The sequence below is a fragment of the Calonectris borealis genome, chromosome 1 (assembly GCF_964195595.1).
Source record: "Calonectris borealis chromosome 1, bCalBor7.hap1.2, whole genome shotgun sequence".
Lineage (NCBI taxonomy): Eukaryota > Metazoa > Chordata > Aves > Procellariiformes > Procellariidae > Calonectris > Calonectris borealis.
Window position 1 is genome coordinate 7,978,614 of NC_134312.1, and position 19,364 is coordinate 7,997,977.

At 47.2% G+C, this 19,364-nt stretch overlaps 1 protein-coding gene across 1 annotated transcript in view; it reads right to left on the minus strand.

The window, feature by feature from the left end:
* LOC142079585 (FERM domain-containing protein 4A-like) overlaps positions 1-19,364 on the minus strand; it is a 77,474-nt gene that overhangs the window by 11,618 nt on the left and 46,492 nt on the right. Inside the window, exons 3-4 of the mRNA XM_075144011.1 lie at positions 12,052-12,146; positions 4,046-4,138 (exon numbers count right to left, since the gene is read on the minus strand). Coding sequence (XP_075000112.1) covers positions 4,046-4,138; positions 12,052-12,146 — 188 coding nt within the window. The remainder of the gene's footprint in view (positions 1-4,045; positions 4,139-12,051; positions 12,147-19,364) is intronic.

Here is a 19,364-nt window from a genome sequence, read left to right on the forward strand (position 1 = left end):
ATGTTCTGATTCAGCATGACGACTTCTGCAGTGAGTTGTCACTGTTTAACTGGTGGAGCTACCCTGAGAACACATAAATTAATTCCTGGGAAAAGATCCACCAGTGAAGTGAATTTTATTTGCGGAGCTTGTTCATATAAATTAACAGCATGACAAACATCCGGAAGATAAAGAAATCAGACTCATGCTGGTGGTTCCCTAGCTAAGGATTGCTAATCCCATAAGGCCATTGTTTGAGGATGAGAATTCACTGCAAAGCCTGGCCAACTTTGCTTTCTATGAACAGACAGCGTGCTTATGCTCTGGTCCTCTCTCACCTCAAAGATTTAGGGAGTAACAAAGGGAGTAACTTTGCCTTCCTTCTCCTGCCTATATGAGTCAGAGCAAAATGCTTCCTTCCCTGCCAAAAATATAACAACCTTTATCTGCACCCCTGCTAGCTCTGTTTTCCTCTGACCTCCTTGCTGCCTGGGTCTCCACACTTTACTGAGGTTCCTGCCCTTTGCCGTGCAGCTCATGTTGTAAGGTACAATTTCACTGTCCTCTTCTGGTCTCAAAACACCTCTGTAAAATCAACTAGTCAAGCAATCCTTCCTTCCTTCATCCCCATCGTTTGCTTCTGCTGGACTTTAGCTGTGACTCTCATCTGACTTGGTTTATCTGCACTGTAAACCCTCTGAGGCAGGGAATGAATTTCACCAACAATGAAGCGACCAGGGCTTTAGAAAGCCACCTGGGGAAGCTAATTCTAAGATGAGAACTAATATCACTCCCATCCTGTTGCCAGACATCCCACCTCCCCTGCAAGACACATGGCACTCCCTCTTGCTTTCATGTATGGCTTTAAAGCTATATAAACGGATATTAGCAGAGTCTCATAAAATAATATTGCACAACAATAGCCATGGGGCAGTTCACAGCTGCCCAAGCAGTTCTGATTGCTTCTTAGATTCCTATGTTGTTCTCAGTGGAAAGCTTCCAGAGAAGCACTAGATGACGACCTGAAGACAGAGCTGCGCAAGTGTACAAGGGCAGAAGCAATTTCTTCTAAACTAATGCTAAGAACATCTTTATAAAATCCTCCTTCTTTGACACAGTGCTGTGAAATTTTTGGTCTTTGATTACGGAAGAGAGTAAAGACACTGGACATCAATCTTTCAACGATGTCAAACCCTGAGGAAATGTATGTCAAAAGATGAAGCTTCAGCAGTACTGCAGAGATTTAAATAAGGGAGGAGAATTTCACACTGCAAAGCTTGTGAAACTTCCTATTTTCAGCATGGTTCTTCCAAGAAGCCTTTGCTTAAAAAGGCATGCTTCCTTTAAATGTACGTTTAGAGCAATCTAAAAACTATGGCATCTTTGTGGGCATGCTGCCCACCAACAGTGCTGCAGGCATGTTAAGAGTAAAAACAATTTGATGGTCACATAAAAGGTGAAAATGGTTCCTCTGTATCTTCTCTTCTTCACAAACTACCGTTTACTGTTCTTGCCTGAAGCTTCATGTCTTCAGTAGTTACACAGTGTGGCTGAATTGTACATTTACTTTGACTAGAGGGAAAAACCAACATGATTACTAAATCCTGATACAGTAAACAGATTTCTCTGTAATGAACATCTGGCACATCCAGTTACTTGTATTGCTATCCCCCCAGTTAGGACCCCCAGCACCAACCTAAGCTGTCTCAGCTGCAATGCTTGGGAGAGGTAATGCAAGAAAGGTATCTGCAAACACAGGCAAACCTTTACCACTAATATAGTAGGTGTCATGGGCACCCAGTCCCTTAAAAATTAATGCATTTTTAATTAGGTATGGTACAGCATTAGTTATCTCTGCTTTCCACCTCATGGCAGCAGGGGAGAGGGAGCATTCTGTTTATGGTATGGATGGCTCTGCAAGCTGCTGTGCACCCCCAGATTATCAAAATACAACCTTGTCTATGGGTGGGTCTCTTCACAACCATTCCTTCAGCCCTTGCTTTAGTTCCCAAGCCAGAGCGGAAACCACTGGTAACAGATACATGGGACCTTTCCAACTTCAGCCAGCTGGCTGGAGTCGATTTCTTCTCCAATTGCCTTCTGCTCAGATCAGATTTGGGGATGGATATGGGAACTCTCCCAGGGGAAGAAAACCAGTAGAAAAGCCATGGTAGGTTAGTGCCCATTCCTAACTCTTGAGGCATCTGGCCTTCCAGTCCATTTCAAATTGTAACTCGGTGTGACAATCCACTCATTACTACCAGAAAAAAGAGTATAAGCCCATAGTCAGTCTGGTTTTCACACACTCACTTTTCAGACACTGGATGCTGACTTTTCCCTTATGGATTTCCCCTATGGATTACGATTCTGGAACAGGAGAGGTCACTCATTTACTAACTGTTGTATGGATCCATAGTCCTAAGAAGTCTCTTGGCTAAGATCCTGCTAGAATGACTTGTCTCCGCTGTGCTGCCAACTTTCATAAAACAACACAGATGGCAATATTTATGCTCATTGAGTGGTCTTTGAAATGAATATGAAAGTGGCTCAGTAGCACCGGCTTTCATGTATTTAGCAGTTCCACTCCTAAAATCTGCTTTCTGTGGGATCTCTGCCCTAGCATGGACTCCTCAATTTGGGCCCTAGGCAAGATGCTTGATAACAGAACTGGTATGTTCTTAATGAGGTTTGTTTGTTTTTTTTCTTAAATTTGCCTAGAAGTTTAACACTTTTGCAGAAGAGCACCCACAGTTTTGTGTAGTTCTAAGCACAGGTGGATCTGGATCGTATACACTGGAAATGTTCAGCCCTGGATCTGCCCTAATGGTTTGAAGCACCCAAAATGTAGACTAAGCTCTTCTCTTGGGAAAGACAGCAGGCCAGTTCTGGAGTCATGAGGCTTTGTGCAGTCTGGATTTGTCCTAAGATATATCCACCACTAAATATGGGGACGTAACAGAACAAAGAGTCTCTTCTCTTGAGAAGCCTCCCTTGTAATTGAAGTTAAATGAATGACAATCACTATGCAGGGCAAAAAAGCTTCACTCAGGGGAAGAAACTCAAAAGTAGGTCCTCATTTTTTGTGGGTACTATGCAATGAATGAGAGTGATGTCAGATGTAATATAGCACTGGAGTGGAAAGGCTAACAGAAGAAGACACTGCAGAAAAGTAACACTGCACTGGCTAGTTCTAGACATGAGCTATCCATTAAAAGTAAGTCAAAACCCTCAACTTAATTTTGTACATATGCCATCCCAACCCCCAGCCTCTCTCTGGGTGTTTTAAAGCTGTAAGAACAGATTTGTCTTCTCAGAAAATATCTCCCTTGGAGGCAAAGACGCTCTGTACACAAGAGCACTGGCAGCTTTTAGTGCCTTCCAAACACTAACAGTTCCTTGCAAAATTCCCAGATACAGAGAAGTTGTCCCAAACTGGCATAGTCTTTATTAAAACCTTTCTTGTCTGGTCCGGTCCAGTCTTTGAATACGGTCTATGCCCATGCAGAAGCCAACCGGTTGCCATAAAATGCCATCATTTGCTATTTGCGGGTAATTCATTATACCATTATGTGGTTGAGTCCAGAAGGCAAATACGACAGAGCTATACCGGGATTAATTTGGTCCCTGACATAACGCACACCCTGGGCACAATCCAGAGGAAACGGATGGCTCGCCGACGAGGAAGCGAGTGTGTTCTCTCCAGGTGGCTGGCTCAGGTTGGTTATCCTGGCAGAAAGAGGTCTTTGTTCTGCAGCCCTCGCCAGCTTGGATTTTCCAGGAGTTCAAAACCCACAAGTAAAAATGTAAAGACATAACATTTGGTCTTGCCCTCATACAAGGTTTCTCTGTGGGCAGCTATGGGTGGTTAGTGTGGCTACTACTTATTTACACTTGTGTGAGAAGAGTTTTCAAAGTCAAAGAGCTCAAAAGAAACCTCTGTAAAAGTGTTTGTTTGTCCACAGGTGTTTCTACAGTGTGAGAAACCAACAGCCTCATTTCCTGGCCTCTAGAGAACAGGTTGTCCATAGCTGCATCCCATGGGAAGGGCTTGCCATCACGCACTTACCTGACACAAAAGTACAAAACAACTGGTCCTGACTTTTTGGGGAAGTCATGTTCCAGCACCCGGCGATCCAGCTGAAGCCAGTTCAAGTGTCCCCTGACAAGAGAAGAGACAGTTTTAAGCCCGGCACTGAAGAGGTTTCTCGCTACTCATTGCAATGAGGTCTGAGGTGTTACAAAAGATGAACCGAAGCGCATGCTATTTGCCCTCGGCTATTGCATGATATTTGAAAAACACACAGTAAATGTTTGAGAAGCGGAGGCGATATCATCCTGGCAACATTTCAGTCTGGGAATTGAACTGCTAAAGTTCAATCTGTCAGGGTGAAAGCTGGCAGCACCGAGCAGGCAGGACAGCCCAAAATGTTATGAGCTTCACCTTTTTATTACAACCCCCCGGAGCAGTCGTATCATTAAAAGTCTGTCAAGATTTTCATTAGAAATCCTTATTGTTAAGAGTTTCCACAACGCCTGCAATATTTCACTCAAGGCTAAACCTGACTCTGCAGCCTCAGACAGTTTATTTACCACCCACATGCCTGCAATAGCCTCTCTAGGTTTGCCCAGCCTTCGTTTTTCCTCCTTCAGAGAGCTCCTGAAAAACAGCTGCTCCATGAAGCGTTCCAGCTCCAATTACCACATGCTGCTTTTCTTTTGCCTAGATGGTACCTGTCGCTATTATTTTCTCCTATAATTTATCCATTCGTGCTTTGCTGCTGGAAGCTTTCCTGGGCAGGAGCTCTGTTCTTTGTCACGTTCCCCACATTGTAGCGCGCTGTGCGTGCGTGAGAGGTATTTTATAAATACCATTATTTGTATTACAGGGGCATCTCGCTCCCCAGCTGAGATAAAGGCCCTGTTAAATTAGGCACTGTGGAAATATATAGGGTAAAATTCAGGCCCCACTGAAGTCGGCGGGAATTTTGCCATTGCCTTCAGTGATGCTAGGGCTGCATCCTGTGAGCGTTTTGCTATTGATTTCAGTCAGACCAGATTTCACCCAGAGGGAAAGGCAGCCCTTGCCTCCAGCACTCTGCTGTCTAGACAAGCAAGGGGAGAGAGAATTGAAGTGATTTTGGGGAGAATTTTGCAGCAAATAAAACAGGAAATGGAACTCAGATGTCCTGAACTCTATTCCAGTGCCTATTCACCAGCTCACGCTAATCCTCAAGAATAATTCTTCATTCTACCGAAAATGAAAAAAAAAAAGGAAAAAAAAAGTCTTGGTTTTAAAAAAAGCATTAAATTAACTTCTAGGGTTGCCACAAGCCTTAGCAATGTACCCTGTCAGCAAACACACTCAGCTTTCACAAGGGTCTGCCTGTTACTCCTTAGCAGCGCGTGTGCTTTAGGCAACTGAGAAGCCCCTTTGGAAAGTAAGCAACAACATCTATTTAGCAATTTAACTGGATTTGTAGTACCCCCACTTCATCTTTTCTAGAAAAATAAATAACGGGAAAAGTAGCAGTTTCAGGAGGCTTTGAATCGCCTGGATTCAATTTGAATTTCTGTACAGCTGCCCTGGCTTATGTAGATGCAGAAGAGGATGGGCAGCTCAGGGACCTTCAAGCCCAGGCAGCTGCGGGCTGCCCTGGAGACCAGCTGGGGCATCGTGCGTGATCACCTCAGCGCAGCTCGCTGCTTTGCACTGTCTGAGGGATTCAAAATTACTTGTGACCACCACTCACAGTGGGTTCAGGATCAGATATTTATAAAGACGTTATCTCACCTCAAATTTTGCCATATAGAAGTCAGGTGTTCATTTTAAGCAGCCTTTGCATCTATTTTGCAAGAGTACCAAGTCTCAGCTTGGTACAAGTGATAGGTGTGGAGTTGGGGACTTTTCAAACCCATCCTGGACACCTTTTGGTGTACAAAAAGCATCAGAACCTTTTTTATCCCCTGCTCTAGACACCTGTGTGTTTCTCTCCAAGATATTTTAACTTTTAGTCATTTTTTTCTCTAGATAAAGTTTTTAAATAAGTTTTTTCTCTATTTTTTTTCTCTAGGTAAAGGACAGCCTGAACTGTGTATTAGGGGCACAGATTTACTAGCAGCGTGGCTACCGGAAAGGGGTGACATAATGCAGATTTTCAAGTCCAACTAGTCATCTCATATGTCTCTATTGCTGTACATGGGCTGAGGTCCGGTCTGCCCCGCTGGGTCAGTGCTGTGCAGTGATACTGCCCGGGATCAGGGGGAAGGATGGCCGTGTTAACGGGACCGGGTGTACGGGCTAACTGGTCTTGCTCCTGGCAGGCTGTGTAGCTGGGCACACAGCACGATGGGGTCTCCTTCCCTCATTTCTGCTGCTGGGATGCAGTCGCCCAGTGCTAGTGCGGGATCCCTGTTGTTCAGCACAGCTATGTACTTTAACAAGGCTTGGTTTTTAGAAGACAGATGCTCCAGGCTGTCAGAAAATAAGCCCCATTGAAAGATTCTCAGCCTAGGCACCCAAAAATTAGAGGTGTCCGCATTTCCCACTGCATCCCCCTTCTTGAAATCTGTCCTTTTTCCTATTTTTTTTTTGTCCTGAAGTGCTGTTATGTTTCTTTTAATTGGACTCGGGAAGGCTGACATTAACCGTGAAGGCCACAGTACACACGGGGATTGAAACTAGACATGCTCACCCATTCCTAGCCAAAGTACAGAATGAGCATTTAACCATGTAGGCCAAGGTACAAAACACTGTCAGAGCAAGGAAAAGCCACACTAAGCCTGACATCCTATCCTGAACCTGTCCAGCTGCATTTGTATCACCAAAGTAGCAGCCACCAGCAGCTGATGGCATTACACACTGGTTCCCACCGAGACTCATTTGTTGACAATGGACTTACTGTCTACCTCTATGTTTATTCAACAGAAATGTCTGGGTTTGCCTAACATGTACAACGAAGGGTTGAGAAGCCATGGTGCACAGCACAATAATTCACTTCAAGGTATTTCTTACTTTGAAAAGGCTTGCTCTTTTCATTCTCACTGCATTTTAACTTGAGAAACTGGTTGATATAATCAGTACAAAAAAAATATATGCCTATACGTATGCATGGCAGGTTACACGTTTGTGTTGCACACGTACATGCCTGTGCGTACTAAATAACACATTTAATTGCCACTGAGTTTTTGGGTTAAGAGTTTCATTACTCTCATCTGCATGGAGCTTAAATCTAAAGCTCCTTCAGAGGAGGAAGGTCACTTAAATCACTGCCAGGAGCTAACTGCTCACTGTACTCAATTACCACTTACAATCTTTCATCGCTGAGGGCTTCTGCACTGCAGATTGTCACCTAACTCCTTGTTTCAAGCGTTCATGTGTGGTGTGTAGAGAACAGCAGCAGTGAACAGTCGCTGGCATCTGCCTGTGAATGTGGTCTATCGGGGAGCCAAACTCCAATGCCGTTACACCACAAAACGCTTTGCTCTGGAAGCTGTCTTCCTGTCTTCAGCAGAACTATTCATGGAGCACAATCCCATGTAAGACAGAGAAAAGTATGGGCATATAACCCGAGGCATGTAGTAATCCTGACAGTTTTCATGGACCAATTTAGGCAGCTTGCACTGGGATCCCATTCAAACATGCCTATGTCTAACTGGATTTCCTTCACGGTTCAATTTAGAGACACAAAGTAGCTTTTGTTTCATTATCGTCATTGATTTGTTCATTTGGGTATTTATATCAGTGTATTCACAAATAATGGGGCAAACAGTTTTGGGTGACCTATAGGAAGGTTGAATATTGGAAGCCAGATCATTTTTCTCTGTTGGTTGGCAGTTAAACCGGTGTGTCAATAACAAATACATAATCGCTTGTAGAAGAGAAACTGCGTCCATTTATGTTACAGACTGAGTATGGATTTTGGTGCCCAGGGTTGATATTGCTGATTGCATGCAGTAGTTCTCTTTTCTTTTATCAGGGCTCTCAGTAAAGAGTGGTACATCAATGAATACTTTGCCTCCAGGTGGTTCTCTTTATACAGTTTTGCTGGTTAGTGTCCAGTTTTCTGAAAAGTGGATCCACATGGATTTGTGTTATAAAGGTATTTGGACCAATAAACCAACTCATGCCCCTTCAATGTCAAACTCATGTTGAATTGAATGGACATTGAGAAAGACCAATTCACATAATAGAAACCGTATAAACTATTTTACATTTCCATCAATCATGACAGAAACAAAAAAAACCCTTTAAGCTCACAGATTTTCTCGTTTAAGGTCTTAATCCTTCAACAGAAATATTTTTGAAGGGGCTGCAAAGCTCAAGGAGTTTAACTACACAGATTTTGCAAAACGGTGGACGTGGTGACAAAGGAACTGGTCTAACGCCAGCGCAGGACATTATTCTGAGAGCTGCACCCTCCACTGGACTGGCTGTTCAGCCAGGACATGGGACACCTGGTCCCTCATTTTGGCTCTGCCACATGGCTGCAAGGGTGGAAATAGGCTTCCCACCGGTTCCCAGAGATGAGAGATTATTCCAGGGAACCCTGCTCTTCCCTTGCCATCCCCTTGGCCATAGGGTCCTGGGCTGAGCAAGGGCGCTCTCTGTCATTACCGTATCACATTAGTACAGTCTCTGGCACAAGTGTAACACAAATAATGGGGGCCTCAATGCCTTGCTGTTTTTATCCTATATATTAGCTAGCTGAAGAAGCTGCTCTGCAGGTTCTCCTCTGGCGAGGGAGCAAAAGGGTTTGGATCAGCTTTTGGCTGGACCCACAGAGAGGGGGAGCTGTGGGATGCAAAAGTTGGTAGTTCTCCATGGAGCAGGTGACTCACGTCTAAGGACAAGTAAAGGACGTGGAAAACCTGCCCGTGGCCCAGACGGGGCGTCTGCAGCAAACAGAAGGGTGATCCTGACCACTTGCTCTCAGTGAAGGCTGGAAGAGCTGATGCCAAGGGAAAGGGCGGTTCGTGGAGATTCGTAATCCGCTGAACTAAAAAGAAAAGCCCTTTGCCCATTCCTTTTCACTCTTAATCAACCAGCATATAGCTCTTCTGGCTTCATGTGAAGCTTGGCGCCACGTGCTGCACAGGGACACCCTTTTGACCTGTGCTCTCCCGCAGTTAATGGCTCACGCCATAAAGAGTTCCTATGATCATTAAAATAGGAGGCGTTATTCTCTCCTCCATAATAGTCTGACAATCTAATTTTACTCACGCTGAATGCAGTAATGACCCTATATTATCACAAGAAACTATTAAGTCGCCAATGCAAAGGTTGTTCCTATTGATTTTCTTCTTAGGTTGTCATGATAGAGCACAACTAATGAATGGAAATCCCCAGTCCAAATAATTTCTAAATAAATTACTCTCATAGAGCTTTTACTCTTAAATAGAAGAATTGATTTAATACTTTAGTGGCTTTTCTTCCTTCTAAACTTGCAATTTAGCCAACCCCAGACTACATTTATGAACCAGGCTTGTTCTGTTTTAGCTGGTTATGAGTTCCCTTCAAGTAAGGCACATGGAAGCTCAGTGAAGAGTGAAGAGAAGGAAATCTCTGAGGGCCTGCGTCACAGAATTAAAGGGTTTCTTTTTGTGTTCCTGTTCTGTATCAGCTATAGGGCTGTGTTAGTTGCTCTGCAAACACACATCAAGAGACTGTTTTTCCTACTTTTTGAAGAAAGGATTTTTTTAAAACTTCCATTTCATATTGCAGGTTAAGATCTGTGGTACAGACAGCCCAGTTTATTTTCTGAAGGTGACATGGGACACCTATTTCCAAGACACAAGTATATTTTTTTGGCTGTGTTCAGTCAAATAAAACGATAGCTGTTTGTGCCAACTCTATTCAAAGGTTTTTACACCTGAAAAGGAAATATTTTTGTCAAGGTTATTTTCACAGCACTGAAGAAGCCTCAGTGCAAAGGTCAGACTCGCTATAGGACAGCAAAAAGGCTGCAGACCAAGCTTCATACCAGCTAGGACTTACTGGCATGTTTCTGGGTTGTGTTTACTAGGTTTAACGAGGCTGTCCCCAAATCTTTCATCTGGGCTGGCTGAGCATCTCCTAAAATGCACCCTGCTGCATCTTGACTACAGGTCAAGAAGGTGACCAAATGAGTGGATGCCATCACCTCATCCTTTGAAATCCCGTCTAGACTGCGCATCCATCTGCATCCACTGCACGTCTTTGAGCGCTGCCTCGACAGCCTCTGTCAGCCTCTCGCGCCTCCTCCCATCGCTAACCCAGATCTTTGCTCACGCCGCTCCGTGTTAAACCTGGAGGCCCCAGGGGAGGCTGGGCTCTCTCTAATTGCTGACACCTCCTCATTAGCTTCCCTTGCACTCCCAGGGGAGCCCTGTGCCCGCTCAGCTGAGCTGAGAGCTGGGACTTGCTCAGCTGCTATCTGGTTGCGGTCTGACATGTGTTTCTTGTTTTTAACCTGTACAGTTAGGACTGTTAAGGGAACATTTTCATCTCTCAGTCTGCTTTGGCTTCCCTGCGTGGCTTTCCTGCACCCTTCAGGCAGCACCCACTGAGTAACTTGCTCTCTCCAATAAGAAATAACACCTTGGTGAGGAGCAATTTCCTCCTCCCGCTTTATAAATTGCCAGTGCCTCCTGCTGTTCCTCCTTTGAGGACCAGTCTCATTAATTTGTGTTGGGTTGGAGATCGCCTACAGGGCTGAGCTGCTCACGTCAATGAGATGGAATGGATTCTGGGATCTCCTCTGATTCGGATCCTGCTTCTGCACGTGCCTGATGAGTGTTCCTCCATCCTGGGTGTCCTGAGATGGCCTCAGCCTGCCCAAGACAGGCGCTTGCCAAAGGAACTGGCTCTAGAGGGGCAATTGCTGCTGAGATGAATGTGGATATGTTTGTACAATTACCCAGCAGCCTCTAATTACCTCAACCCGAATCATTATTCCAGCAGATAATTTACATTTCCCTGCCACTTCAGCAGGAGAGCGGAGCTGGCTCAAGACAGCAATACTGCTGACTCAGCTGTTCTAGGAACACAGCACTGGCTTGAAAATCTTGTTTTTTTAAAGCAATATAGGTGCGGGAAGCCCCTTCCTGATTAATATACAAAAAACCCCCTATTGCAAACCAAGGTGGAGTATGGTGGGCGCGCATACAACCACAGTCCATACGCCGAGGACAGTCTAACTACAAAGAGAAAACAGGCAGCTGGAAAAAAGTAGCAGAGAGGTCAAAGTCTAGGACTAATCATAGCATTTGGCAGACCTTTAATGTTTCTCCAGTGCTAATTTTATACTTGCATTTTAAACAGGGGGTAGAAATGGCCTGTCTTGAGACAAAACCTCAAATTTTGTGGTAATACTAGGACTCTGGGAGCTGGGGTTCAAGGCGAACAACCAACATTGCCTGAGGTGACTGCAGTGTCAGGGTCCCATCCTTTGGTTTAGCTCAGCCATAAGGCTGTTGTGTGATTCCTGGTAGGGTCAAATCCTTTCCACAATGGAAATTTTATATTTAAAAATGCTTTTCATTCACGTTAAATTTGGCAATCCCTTCCTTTCCCACACTTTCTTCTTTCCCTTTTTTATGGAACTCTAATCTGGGACCTAAAACATCAGAAATAATAGAGTAATTTTGTGAGGTTGTTTCTTTTTTTCTTTCCTTGAAATAATTTAGCATTACTTTTAAGCCTGCTTGAGTGAATAAACTGATTAGCACTTTGATTGAACAGTTCCGCCAATCTGGTAATAATTTTGAACTAGCGAGTGGATCTTAAGTTCATGAGAGCTTAAGCTAACCTTTTACCATTGCCAAATGACACCAACTCTTTGAACACAGAATTAGGAAGGGATTGTTACTGCCTCTGTACACCTCCAGCCATGCTTAACTTGCCGTGAGAGGCCTCCAGACCTCTGAGGAAGAGGCAGTACAGGACAGACTGTGAGGTCCATGCCTCCCTAGACCTTTGTCTAGGACCTTGGGGTACACAAGTCTTCTATCCTGGTCATTTTGCTTAGGACAAAACTGCCAAGATTTCCTGTGATCTAGGAGTTGCCTTTTAGGTCTTTGATTTCTCACACTTACGTTTCATCTGTGAATGCAATTCCAAAGTACTCCTTCTCCTTCAGGTTGAAATGAGATGCCACCAAGTCAAGCAACTCCTTGGCCAAAAGCTTTGGCTGGAAAACAAGAATGAAAGAAAGTGATTAATGTGGAGAACTTGCATTGTGCTTCTGGAGGGAAACGCTATCCTTGAAAATACTCCACTGCTGTTGCATTTATGTTCCCTCTGGTGTCCAAGCTAAATCTGCAAGCAACATTAGCTCCGTGAAACAAGCAGTAATTTTCCTCCTAGGTAAATACTAAAAACCTGGCGATTCTGACTTCCTCAGTGTTTAATGTCTCTGCAGACAGATGATCTGCCGCCTGCCAGTGTTCAGATCTACCATGACCAGCTCACTCATGCCTCTCTGATAATTTTAGTTGTTAAAGCTTTTTATCAAGGACCTTTGCAAACAGATTTCAGACACCCACTCTCACACACACAGCACAGATATATGCTCATAACACTAAGAAAATACGTAGTGCCGAAAGATAGGATGTGACAGGACCAAATGAGAAGTAAATGACAGAACAAAATAGTTTCCCATTCGGTATTGCCTGTCATTTAGAGATAAGGATACAGCCTAAAATTTAGGCACTTGGAAGGAAAGAGAGGAAAGTAACACACACTTCCAAAATACCCTTTGTAAAAGCAAAAAAGCCAAGCTCAGAGAAACTATTCACCCCATACGGAGGACAGTGCATTACTACCTTTTCTGCAAAACCTTATTTGACTTTTAAGTCTAACGCATCCTCTTGCCTCTGTGAATTTTCACCAGCTCTGCTGAGCTCCTGTGTTTCCTACTGGACTACTGAAGTCTTGGCCATAACAGAGCTCTTGTCCTGACTGTCACTGGTAGGAAACAGGGGTACAAAGGATGCAGCCTGTGATCACAGAGCCCATAATAGCCCCGGATCCCAGAGCTGCAATGGTTACAGCAGCACTGGCACACCTGGGATCAGAGGTCCCAACAACGTTCCCTGGTGACTGCTCATAAGGATTTGGTCTACAAATCTCTGTGCTGCAAGCCTCAGTGAAAATAAAGCTGTCTGCAGGCTTGACTGCCCCAACGAGTCTGCCAAGCAGCTGAGTCAGAGTTACCCCACATGTGAACCAGTTGTTAAATGGAGGTGAAATGATGATGCTGTGCAGAAAATGGGTGGCGGGGACCTGAGAACCCTACTGCTCTTGACTGCTCTGTCCTGTAAATACAAACACAGCTTGAGTTGAAAAAAGCCCTGATTTGTACTTAACTCCCAAACACATTCATAAGACCCTCAATCTCTCTCTAAAAATGTCCCTAAACCCAGCCCTGTCATAGTATCTGACACAGCTGAGACAAACTTGAAGTATACTTCCCTGGCATTCATGTGAGCGTTACACTGTCCTCCACCCACCCATCTCCCTGCCATGTCCTAGTGCAGTTCCCAGCAATGTCCATACTGCTCCTTTGTGCACCCAACGCAAGGGTGGTTTCTAGGTCATGCCGGCAAAGAAAGAAGCCGTAGCCGTGCCTAAATGCAGCACTAGCTTAAAGCAGCCTCCGAATACGAGGAAAGTTGCTGTGTAGGAGGAACAGCCTGGCAGATAGTGAATAGGTGGGATGCAACTAGCTTCATTTTAATTCCCAACTCAGACTTCTCAGGCACAACCGTTGGAATCTCTGCTATGTCTACGCTGCCTGCTGCATTGCCTTTCACAGACGCCTGAACTAGCTCCTGAATGGTGCTCAGAGCTGAGTAGACCAGGCGTGGTCATGTCCTTTGTCCGTTCAGGGACCCAAGCAAAGAGCACACCAGTTACACCAGTCTCTTTGGAGGTTCCTCAGATAGTTCTCTCCTGGCATTGTGCTGGGTGGGATTGACATTCCAAGCATCCCTGTCTCCTGTAAGATGAACCTACCTTTGCTGGAGCATTTTAAGGACAAGCTACGGTTTGGCTTATGAGGTACTCGGATACTGTGGTGAAGAGGATGGTAAGACTGCCAGGTGAATTCAGAGATACATAGGCGCAGTGCAGGTACTTACTGGGGGGCATTGGATGAGTTTTTAGCTTAACAACAGACAAACAAACACAAACTTTTAAAGGAGAGGGGGGAAGGGGGTTTTGTGCCTGTCAATGTGCAGTTCGAGAGCCCAAGTCTTGCTTTTCCCCCACCCCTGCCCAAGCCTCCCTGCTCCTTTCTCTCCTGATCGGGCCAAACTCTCTCTGCACCAGAAAGGGAATTCTTCCCAGCCCAGCGCTACCACAAGAGGAGGAGTGGGAATGCATGGCCAGTGGTGGGTGTAGGGGAGGGCAGGACTGACCCCTCCATGGCCAAGGCCACTGGTGGGGGCAGTTGGTGGCGGTGAATCCGGGCATCCCCATGACGGAGTGCATTGCAGGCGCTGCGCTGTGTGGCTGGCGCTGCCTGGCTCCCAGTGCTCTGGGGTGACTCAGTTATTTGATAAATGAGCAATTGTGCTGCCAAGCAAGGAAGCGAGCCATCAGCCAGCCTTGCTGGGTGTCCCACCTGAGAGGGCGAGGGTGGGGAAGGGCGGTGAAAAAGCATGCCTCAAACACAGCAGCGTTTTCTCAAGCCTAGGTTAAGGACTTGGAGGAGATAGGTTGAGCTTCCATATTTCACAAGAAAGCGGAACAGAGCGATAAATGGCTGATGTGAAACAGGCTGCCCGTGGACATGGGGAAGTGACGGGTCCCTCAGCTCCAGCCAGCCAGCACTGTCACAAGGGTCACTGGACAAGGGGTAAAATTCCCTTTTGATGTCCAGTCACATCATGGAGAAGTGATGCCCAGCGTCCCTTGTCCCACGCACTGCTTCATCCAGCCCCAGGTATCGAGTGAGGACCTGAAAGCACCTGCCTTCAGCCACCCTCCCCAGGCAAGAGGGGTGAATGCAATGTGCTGCTGCCTTATTTCTGCTGAGTGAGACCTGGCTGCTGAAAAAGCCACGGAGAAGTTGTCGGCATGGCGTGACAGCTTTCCCTTCTCTACTGCCCAGTGGCGGCTGCCTCTCTCCCAGCACAGACCCCTCCTGTCCCCGGGGCTCAGCAAGGGCACGATCTCCACTGCCCTTGCCGTGGGGCCTCCTCCAAAGCCTGTGGTAGCAGATAAGGCAGGATAACCCTTTGCCTTGCAAGATAAGGGAAAAGAACAATAGATGCAGACCCAGCACTGGAGCGGTGCCAGGTTAGTTACTGGGCCAGAGTCCCTGAAGAGGCTTACGGCAGTGAAGTTAAGCCCTGCTAGTCCCCTCCAAGATTACTTTCCGCTCTCCTCTTAAGCTCTACAAGGTTATTGTCCTTTCCAGTGGGATGACTCCTGTGTCCTCCCAACACAGACGGGCAACCTGAGATTTCGAAGGGAAGAGGAGGGAAGGTGTCTTCTCCAGGTAGCAAAGACTCATCAAGAAAAACATGCACAGCAGGGATAAGGGCAGGAAAACCCTGCCAGGCACAAGCCGAGCTGCAGCCTGTCACGCTGTCTCAGGAGAGACCCACGCGCTCAACGTTAACGGTTAATCTGCTTGCTGTTCGCAATGGGAATGGCTGAGCAATGACCTCCTTTCATGTGAGCCGCACAGACAAAGAGCTCATTAGCAATGCCTGTGGCAAGTTGTTTTAATTCATTATTAATTTCTGGACTTCATTTTCCAGAGGGATATTCATTTTGCATTAATACAACTTCCGTCACAGACACATTGAAGAAGATGGGGACTGGTCTCTGAGAGCACGGAAATCAATAGAAAGTGGGCCCAGGACCTTCTACATCCAATATAGCAGGACAGCAAGATAGCTTGTGGATCCCACAGGCATAAATCAGGAATAACGGGTGGCATTCAAACCAGAAACCAAACCGTGTCCTCAGTGCTGCAGAGCTGCAGAGCTGGACCGTGGTGCACTGTGAGCTGCCCAGGCAGCTGCTGAGACCCCTCTGTATCTGCTGCTTTTCATCTCCTTCCTACCCACCCCTTCCTGGCATCCTCCACGTAACCTGCATCAGAAAAAGCAGCCTGGGGGAGCATGTCAGAGCTGCAGCTGGCTGGCCTGAACTCGGGACGGGGTACACCAGCAGAAATCCTTCAGCTGGAGCAGCGAGAGCTGAGCATGCTTTGCTGGTGGAGGTGGCTTGCCAGAGCAGTGTTATTCAGCCAGGGTTTCCCCTGCTGCTCCCTCCCGCTATAGGACCCTCTTTGCAAAAATGCACATGAAGAACAACGCACTGTAAATCAACTGTTATTTTTATTAGAGAAATCAGCAGGGCCCCGGTTGTGGTCCCAGCACACGGAGCTGTGGCCCTGGGGGAGAAGAGCCTGCTCGTGGTGAGCGTCTCCCCCTGCCAGGAGGAAGGGCTGAGGGACCCATGCTCCCATATAGTGGACTCTCTGGCACACACACACCGGCCATTTCATAGCCAAACACACTGTCCCTGAGGCTTTTCTGCAAGGCAGTGAGCTGAGTGCTTTCACAGCTCCGGACCCCTACGTGTACTCCTCAATTCCTACTCCAGCCTGGGACAAGCAACACTTTGCAGCCTGGGCTCTTTAGACTTGCAAACACGACACTTTCCACAAAACTTAACACCTCAATACTCAATGGATCCACCTGCCAGGTATGATGGCATCAATGCGTCATCCAGGGGATTCCTGGTCATCTGTAGAGTGGGCAACTCTTCTGTGAAGTCAAACCTGACTTGGGAGCACTCTGAGGTTTCTCCCTTCCCTCTCAGAGAGGCAGGAGAGCAGAGATGGACTCATTAGGGGCTGCCTCCTTATTAGCAGAATGACCCAGACACCCTTCACTGTGCGCTGGGCCACACCTGAGAGGTTTATCTGAAATGCTGCGTAATGGTCTGCAACCACAAACTACTTCTGCCTCAGCAGTGAGGAGCACAGCGAGCACGTGGCCGGGGCTCTTCTGCAACCCCAGCTCCTGCAGCCTTGAAGCAGTGAACTCATTCCCTCCCTCCCCTCCAAAACAACTTAAATTTGTTCAAATAATGACTTAGAGGAAAGGGAGAGCTTTATTAGTGGTGTTGGGAGGTGGCAGGGAAAGAACTGAGCCTCAATAACAGCTCTGTGACTTGAACTTGCACCAAGAAAACTTATGAAAAGGCACCAAAGACAGTGCAGGGAGGTACGTATGGGATCACAGCTGGCTGACACTCCCAGGGCTGCCTCCCTGCATCTCCCCGTTGCTTAAAAAGCCCCCCCCATACCTGGGCTGCAGGCACAGCCTGTGCTAGAGAGAACCACACCAAGACAACTTCAGTGCATGCAATGCCCAAGCTCTGTCTTTATCTCCTTGGCTCTATTTTAAGGAGCATTCAGCACTGACAAATTAACCTTAGGGGGTGAGTGTCTCTTCCATGCACTGCACTTATCTCTGTACAGAGACACTATATACAGGGGCAGTCTATACGGGTGTCTCTTCCCAATTAGACATGAAGGCAACTTCCCTGAATAACGACAGAGCACAGCAAGCACTGAAGGCAAGTAGGGAGGGGAAGGGCAAGCCCGAGAGCGCCTTGGGAAGGGGAGGTGGAGGCTGCGTGAGGGATAGAATCATAGAATCATACAGGTTGGAAAAGACCTCTAAGATCATCGTGTCCAACTGTCAACCCAACACACCATGTCCACTACACCATGTCCCTAAGGGCCTCATCTACACGTCTTTTAAATACCTCCAGGGATGGTGACTCCACCACTTCCCTGGGCAGCCTGTTCCAAGGCCTGACCACTCTTTCAGTAAAGATATTTCTCCTAATGTCCAACCTAAACCTCCCTTGGCGCAACTTGAGGCCATTTCCTCTCGTCCTATCACTTGTTACTTGGGAGAAGAGACCAACACCCACCTCGCTACAACCTCCTTTCAGGTAGTTGTAGAGCACAATGAGGTCTCCCCTCAGCCTCCTCTTCTCCAGACTAAACACCCCCAGTTCCCTCAGCCGCTCCCCATCAGACTTGTGCTCCAGGCCCTTCACCAGCTTCGTTGCCCTTCTCTGGACACGCTCCAGCACCTCCATGTCCTTCTTGTAGTGAGGGGCCCAAAACTGAACACAGGATTCGAGGTGCGGCCTCACCAGTGCCGAGTACAGGGGCACGATCACCTCCCTGCTCCTGCTGGCCACACCATTCCTGATCCAGGCCAGGATGCTGTTGGCCTTCTTGGCCACCTGGGCACACTGCCGGCTCATGTTCAGCCGGCTGTCAACCAGCACCCCCAGGTCCTTTTCCTCTGGGCAGCTTTCCAGCCACTCTTCCCCAAGCCTGTAGCGTTGCCTGGGGTTGTTGTGGCCCAAGTGCAGGACCCGGCACTTGGCCTTGTTGAACCTCATACAGTTGGCCTCGGCCCATCGATCCAGCCTGTAATGGATGAGTCATACTGATTCAATGTCAAAAAACCCTGAGCACCACAACTCTCCCATGTATTTATTGGATGAGTTCTCATTAGCATGACCCCACTAACATGCGCTGCTGGAGCCACTGGGGGAGTAGGCTGGGATCTGCTGCCAGGAGACCTCCCCAGCGCTGGAGAGAGGAAAAGGAGGAGGTGAGACACAGGTGACGCAGAGCAAGGCTTTGCTACACAAGGTGACGTGCAAAACCCATTTTGGTGCCTCCTAGCACCAGCCACGGTCATTGTCACACAGGTTTAGTGATGATATTGATACGTTATGGGCATGTATTGGCCACAGAATGGGAGGAGGAGGAAGAAGGCTTCTGGGGAGACGAATCTCTTGTAGCCTGGGGGAAGCCTGACACCAAGCTGAGTGGTGCAGTTGACACGCCTGAGGGACAGGATGCCATTCAGAGTGACCTGGACAAGCTTGAGAAGTGGGCCCATGTGAACCTCATGAGGTTCAACAAGGCCAAGTGCAGGGTCCTGCACCTGGGTTGGGGCAATCACCAGCATCAATACAGGCTGGGGGGATCAATACAGGGGGATGAAGGCGTTGAGAGCAGCCCTACAGAGAAGGACTTGGGGCTACTGGTGGATGAAAAGCTGGACATGAGCCGACAGTGTGTGCTCGCAGCCCAGAAGGCCAACCGTATCCTGGGCTGCATCACAAGAAGTGTGGCCAGCAGGTCGAGGGCGGTGATTCTGCCCCTCTGCTCTGCTTTGGTGAGACCCCACCTGCAGTCCTGCATCCAGCTCTGGAGCCCTCGGCACAAGAAAGACATGGACCTGTTGGAGTGGGTCCAGAGGAGCTGCTCTTTCTTCTCCTATAAGGAAAGGCTGAGAGAGTTGGGGTTGTTCAGCCTGGAGAAGAGAAGGCTCCGGGGAGACCTTAT